The sequence below is a fragment of the Syzygium oleosum genome, unplaced genomic scaffold (genome assembly GCF_021117445.2).
Source record: "Syzygium oleosum isolate NSW1041296 unplaced genomic scaffold, Sole_v2.1 Sole_v2.10, whole genome shotgun sequence".
NCBI lineage: Eukaryota > Viridiplantae > Streptophyta > Magnoliopsida > Myrtales > Myrtaceae > Syzygium > Syzygium oleosum.
The window spans coordinates 6,190,449-6,197,337 of NW_026607494.1; the positions used below are offsets into that span (position 1 = coordinate 6,190,449).

Genomic DNA, 6,889 nt, shown 5'->3' on the forward strand with positions numbered 1-6,889 from the left:
AGAATGGCAGATTTGATATGAATTGGAAGATAAATTTGGGTCAGGGGTACCGATTTGAGACTTTTTGCGATGCTAGAATTAAGTTGAGGTTAATATATCATGGAGTATGATTTAAGATTTTTTGTGAGATGAAAATTAATTTAAAATTAATGTATCACATGGAAACCAGTTTGACCGCTACTTACCATCTAAATATTTTGAATACAACGTGATTATCTTGACATCATTAGACCGACATTGGACTTGAGCACTCATGATGGCTCAGCTGTAATTTAACTCAACATTGAGGGTATGATAATAATCACGCTAGGAAATCAGAATCCATTCGGCTCAAAGGATGCCTTTGTTTGAGAAAAAGTGTTTTCCGGAAATTAATTTTCCAAATTTTCACCCATGTGGTTTTGTTGAAAATAATTAGTCAACCGAATACATTTTCTGATCAAGGAAAATATTCATGTATAAAAATGTTAAAAGTCAATTCTTAAATCTAAGAAAGTGAACACTTTTATGGAATTGCCCCTTTTAAATTTTTCTTTCCTTTTCCTTCTTCCTTCTCCGCTGGTCACTAGGCCTCGGCGATGGCTGCAAGCGCAAGCCGATGAGGGCTGGCCTCGGGCGAGGTCGAGCTCGAGCCTCGCCATATTCCGGTGAGCTTGACCTCACTCGAGGACGGCCAGGTTGGCCCTCATCGGCCCTCGCCAGTGGCCTGTCGCGGCCGTTGCCAAGGTCTAGTGACTAGCGGAGGAAGAAGAAAGAAAAAAGAAAAATAGAAAAATAGAAAAAAAAGAAAAGAAAAGAAAATGATTTGTCGAAAAAGTGTTTGAGAAAAAGTGTTTTCCCAGAATTAGTTTTCCAAATTTTCACCCATGTGATTTGTGAAAAATGATTAGTCAACCGAATACACTTTCCGATCAAGGAAAATATTCATGTATAAAAATGTTAAAAGTCAATTCTTAAATCTAAGAAAGTGAACACTTTTCTGGAATTGCCCCTTTTAAATTTTTCTTTCCTTTTCCTTCTTCCTTCTCCGCTGGTCAATAGGCCTCGGTGATGGTCACAAGTGCAAGCCGACGAGGGCTGGCCTCGGACGAGGTCGAGCTCGAGCCTCGCCATATTCTAGTGAGCTTGACCTCACTCGAGGACGCCCAAGTTGGCCCTCATCGGCCCTCACCAGCGGCCTATCACGACCGTCACCAAGGTCTAGTGATGAACGGAGGAAGAATAAGGGAAAAAAAAAGAATTCTTTTTAAAAAAAAATTGAAATTTATTTTGCATAACACGAAGTTACAAGATTGAAATCATTTCTCAAGTGAGATCCAAAACCGGAAAACGGTTTTGGGTCATGTATTGCCCGATCGAGGAAAAAATAAACCATTTTTCTTAAAAATTATTTTCGGAAAAGCATTTTGACCATGAAGTTTGCCCCACCGAAGTCGGAATCTTGTCCGCAGCTTCCTTTCGGACTTCCTTTTCCAGGGGTCAAAGCCGACCCTCGTGTTCTTTCTCTGTCATGCCGACGCCCAAAAGGTGATGGCGCTGCTGCAAATTGCAACAACGACGACGTGAGGCCCCCCACCACCACAAGAATGCTGGCACAGCTTCGCGGACTCCAATGGCGCACGTCACGTTACTTTTCTCCCTTTAAGCCCACCTTCTCTTCTTCTTCTTCTTCTTCTTCTTCTTCTTGTCTCTCGTGGGCTCCCTCAGGATCCAACCCGAAAGTCCCTGTTCTTCTCCAGGCGGGGACACGCGCTTCTTGATCCGATGAGCCGCCGCAAGAAGGCGGGAGGATGTTCGGATGCAAGTGCTTGTCGTCGTCGGCCCGAGCCCTTCTGCCTGCCCGCCCCGATACCCCCGCGGTGGCCGCCAGGTGGGGCGCGAGTCATTTGCTCTGTTTTTTGGTCGTAGCGTTGAAATGTCCCGGCGCGTTTCTTTTTTGTCTCGTGATCTGATGGAGGTGAACGATCGCCTCGTTTTCCGTTCCGCCTTTTGCTCGTGCATGGTTTGCATCGTTGGTTATTGACTCAGGAGTTCGGCCTTTTCTCCTTGAGCTTTTTTTTTTTTGTTTTGTTTTTGGTGTTTCTTGGTTGGGTCGTGGCAAAGCTCCGGTGGCCTCTTAGCTTTTGCTGGATTTGGTTGGTGGGCGGTGATCTTTTGCTGATTGCTATTCGCTAATCTAACGGCATGGTCCGACGAGAGCCGGGAGTGATCGCTGGCCGAGAGGCCCGGATAATGAGCAGCTCCCCACCAGACGTGTAGTATGAATTGAATTTGCGCACCAAACAGGGGAAACTAGGACGTACTGGCGACATTTAGCATTAAAACTCCAAATGTTAAGCATTCTTAGGACCTAAAGCAGACAATACCTTGAGTGAGTTAATGGCGTCACATTTAAGATTTAACATTGCATTGTTGGAGGCGAAATGTGAATCACTGCAGAATTATTTTGGACGTGTTATCCATTCCAGAATGTGAAAACTTCCTTGAACTTCTAGCTTATGCCCATGGAGTTTGATGTCTTTTTTGGGGTTAACGAGTAAAGAGTCTTGCAGAAACAAGAGCAAACAAATGTGAAGAGTTTCTGGTTAAACGTAAGACCGTTGCAACACTTGCCTGTCAAATGTCAATGCCAACATGCTTGTATATATAGCTAGAATCTGATGATTCTTTGCTGTATTCCCCATTTCTATAGTCCACATATGATTTGATTTCCAAGAACCTAGATGTATGTTCTATCCCAAATCCTGTTTATTAATTTGCTTGCTTGTTTGCTGGTTAGTTATTGCCATGCTGTATGAAGAAAGCCGCTAGTTGCTAGTATAGCTATTCTGATGTTTTTATCCGTGCTCGAGAAGTTGGTTCTCTGATGATGCTAGTGGTGGTGCGTCGCTCTCTGAATCAAGTACTGCAGAAAATTGTTGCATTGTTATCGCATGTCTTAATGACATTATAGCTTATTGACGAAAGAGCTTAACCTTCACTCATTTCCTCTTCATCTCTCCCTGTTTTGCTTATGATCCCAGGTCATGGATTTGCCAGTGGAAGGATAAATCTTGGGGAAATTGAAGTCTGTAAAGTTAACAGGTTTGAATTTATCTGGGGTTGGAATTTGTCAAGAGATGAGAGAAAAGGTGTCAGTTTCTATAGGCCTGTGGCAATACCTGATGGGTTTTTTTGTCTGGGGCACTACTGCCAATCAAATGATCGACCTTTGCGAGGTTTTGTACTAGTGGCAAGGGAAGCTATTTCTTCTGGTATAAAACCTCCTGATCAATGCACATCTGATAAATCACCGGCTCTTGAGAAACCGGTCGATTACATGCTTGTTTGGAGTTCAGATGACGGTGGTGAAGATGGTGCGGAAGGTGGTTATTTCTGGCTACCTCGGGCACCTGAGGGGTACAAGCCTATGGGGCTTTTGGTGACTAACCAGCCAGCTAAGCCTGCATTGGAGGAAGTCAGAGTTGTTCGGTCTGACTTGACAGATACGTGCGAAAATCATCACGTTATTCTCAGCATCAATTCAGCACCATTTACGGTATGTAGCACTAGACCAACTCATAGGGGAATGCTGGGTAAAGGCGTCTCAGTTGGGACTTTTTTCTGCAGTAGCTGCTGGAGTTCTGGCGATGAACAACGTATTTCATGCCTAAAGAACTGCAACCCTGCGTTGATTGCGATGCCAAACCTCGATCAGGTCCACGCACTCATCAATCACTATGGGCCAACTGTGTTCTTTCACCCAGATGAAGCGTTCTTGCCATCTTCTGTTTCATGGTTCTTCGAAAATGGATCGCTACTATACAGAAAAGGAGATCCTGTAGGGGAGCCCATAGACGTAAGTGGTTCAAACTTACCTAGCGTTGGGAACAACGATGGGGAGTATTGGATTGATTTTCCGAGTGATGGGCGGAACAATAGGATCAAGAATGGGAACTTGGATTCTGCTAAACTTTATGTTCATGTGAAGCCAGCTTTGGGTGGTACATTTACGGACATTGTGATGTGGATCTTTTGCCCCTTCAATGGGCCAGCCACTCTCAAAGTTGGCATGAATATTCGTGTGGGCATTGGACAGCATGTAGGTGACTGGGAACATTTTACTCTCCGTATAAGCAACTTTACTGGAGAGCTGTGGAGCATCTACTTCTCACAGCACAGCGGTGGCCAGTGGGTGGATGCATGTGATTTGGAATTTATAGATGGAAACAAAGCGGCTGTTTACTCATCGAAAAGCGGGCACGCTATCTACCCTCGTCCCGGAACCTACATTCAGGGATCGAAAAAGCTTGGCATCGGGATAAGGAATGATGCAGCTCGGAGTGATTTTAAAGTGGACTCGAGCACCGGCTATGAGATTGTTGCTGCCGAATATCTGGGAGACGGTGTTGTTGGCGAGCCTTGCTGGTTGCAATATATGAGAAAATGGGGTCCGTCCGTCACCTACGATTCAAGAACCAGGCTAGACAAAATAATCAGATCTTTGCCCGTGATGTTCAGACGCCCGGCGGCGTCCATATTTGGCAAGCTTCCAATCGAGGTTTTTGGTGAAGACGGCCCTACAGGGCCGAAGGAAAAGAACAACTGGGTTGGCGACGAAAGAAGCTAGAGGTTCAAATCTCCAACCCCTATATGCAAAAATTTTTCAACTGATGCTGTGTGGGTAGCAAGTATCCTGGTGGCCACGCACCATTTTCAGTGTAAACTAGCCTGTAGAACTGTTGATATCACTCGGTTGCATACGGATGGAAGTAGTTCCAAATCAGCAGGGTGAATATTTTCAAAGTGAGTACGAGTTTTAGAATGCTTTGCATCGTCGGTGTGGTGATGTCCAGAGCAGATCATTGATGTAATATGAGACTCAAAGATACGCGAAACATGAGATCTGTATATTGCACTCGAAGTTACTTACGTCGGTCATTGTAACGAGTTCCTCTCATACTGGTGCCACTTTCTTAGCTTCCCTCTGTTTTTTCCCCAGGTTGTAATTATAAAGTTATTGCCTAAGCAATTTTCGCGCGATTAACAAGAGTCTTGTTAACGAGCGTTCCTCCGTGACTTACAAATAGCCCCTTTTCCCACCATACGAAAAAAGACCTTCATGTCTTTCCTAACGGCGACCGACGAATTCGGGCTTTAGATTTTCACATACGGGCAGGGTGCACGGAAGAACCGAGTTAGGTCAAGATAGCAACGCTTTTACGATTAATAAATATATATCTTGTTCTTCACGATCAGGGAGTTACTCATGTAACCTGCTGGTTCTTACACATCAGCACTTTGTTCTGACAGGGGAACCTTAGTAAAGCGCAAAAAGGACCACGTAACGAAAAGTCACGGCATTAATTGTAGATTACGTATGGGACAATGTCGTGACAACTATCGCCGTGCAAAACGTTTTATTATAAGATGCGTATATGATCAAACGGTTCAGGTGGAATTGACAAGGTCGTCGGGTCGCCGGTCGCCGGCGTGTGGAATGGTGAGAAAATGGAGGGCCCGCCTTGTCGGATTGTAGGTGGAATCACGTTTGAAGTGATGGCTGCCTGTTGGTCCCCCATCATCGTCCTCCTCTTCCTCCTCCTGTTTTCCCAACTTTCTTTTCCCTGTGTCCCTGTTTCGGCATCTTTCTAGATGCTCCACTTCATCACGACAAATCATCACAAATTGGAGCTTCCCCCAAGGTTTCATGATTTTGTCTTTTCCATTCCTTTTTTTGTTTTTAAATTTTTGTAGACCGTAATTCCATTCACCAAATGAAAAAAACATCCCCAAAGGATGAAAGCGAGGTCGAAAAATGTGAGGCTAATTCCCTGCTAGTAGTTTATTGGGTTTTGTTTTCCAACCATCAGTAGTTTATGTTAGGGTTAATAATGCTATAAAAAACCCTAAACTGATACATTCATATCACATATACATTAAATTAATTTTTGTGTCATAAAAACTCTTAAACTGGTATATTCATGTCACATTTATCTAAAATTGGTGTTCTGATGCCACATTTACTCCAAACTAATTTTTTATCACGAAAAATCCCGAATCGGTAAATCTATGCCACTGGTTTACCCATGCCATATTAACCTCCAAAAAAATCCCAAATTTACCACAATTTTTTAGTACCAGCGGCACAGATGTATCGATTTGGTCTAAATATGACATAAATGTACCAGTTTGGAAGTTTTTGTGATACAAAAATTAGTTTGGAATATATGTGGCAAGGGTATACCCATTTAGAATGTTTTGAATATATGTAGCACGAGTGTACCGATTTATAAATTTTTATGGTATTAGCCCTTCATGTTAAGCTCAATTTCAGCAATCGATTATCATTAGGATTCTCTTATCCAACACCCGTTCAAGAGAATGTCGAATAACAGATATCCCCCGATTCATCAAGAAAAAAAGGTGTCTCGTATAACCGTGAAGTTAATGTCACATAAGTTGTGCAAGTCGTTCACTCTCCTCGATGAGCAAGTCCGCTCCAATCTCAATAAAACGAGTCGAAAATCCGACTCGAATCACCGTTACGTGCGCCTTTTTTTACTTTCCTTCCTTTCGATATTAATAGTTATCCATTTAATTCAATCCAAACGCTTTCAAACTTTTTTAATATTTAAAAAAAAAAAATGCCGCACGTGTGGATGCTTAAGCATCGTTTTAGGAACATGCAGCTACTATTTTCGTCCTCGAAATTTAAAATACGTCTCGAGTAAGCCCCCCGGGAATACCCGTCAATAAAATAATGGTTCCTTTTTTGAAGGGGAGATGGAAGTTGGCCTTGAAACCCCACCTGAGCCTGAAGAGTCCATGAGGAAGGAAAGGAAGAAGGAGAAAGCCAAATCGATTGGTGGCGCACTGAGGAGACAAGGAGGCCCCACTCTCCCTCCTC

At 43.4% G+C, this 6,889-nt stretch overlaps 1 protein-coding gene across 1 annotated transcript; it reads left to right on the plus strand.

The window, feature by feature from the left end:
- The first annotated feature begins 1,635 nt into the window (after positions 1-1,635).
- On the plus strand, positions 1,636-4,911 carry LOC115694657 (hypothetical protein At1g04090-like). Its single transcript, XM_030621746.2, has 2 exons — positions 1,636-1,870; positions 3,024-4,911. Exons 1-2 carry the CDS (start codon positions 1,765-1,767, stop codon positions 4,607-4,609), a joined length of 1,692 nt encoding a protein of 563 aa, XP_030477606.1. The 5' UTR covers positions 1,636-1,764; the 3' UTR covers positions 4,610-4,911.
- Positions 4,912-6,889: the final 1,978 nt, after the last annotated feature.

Excerpts from the sequence above, each read along its gene's own strand:
- LOC115694657 (XM_030621746.2), top strand. The coding sequence starts at position 1,765 with ATGAGCCGCCGCAAGAAGGCGGGAGGATGTTCGGATGCAAGTGCTTGT. Across the intron at positions 1,871-3,023 it reads ACCCCCGCGGTGGCCGCCAG|GTCATGGATTTGCCAGTGGA; the intron begins GTGGGGCGCGAG and ends TTATGATCCCAG.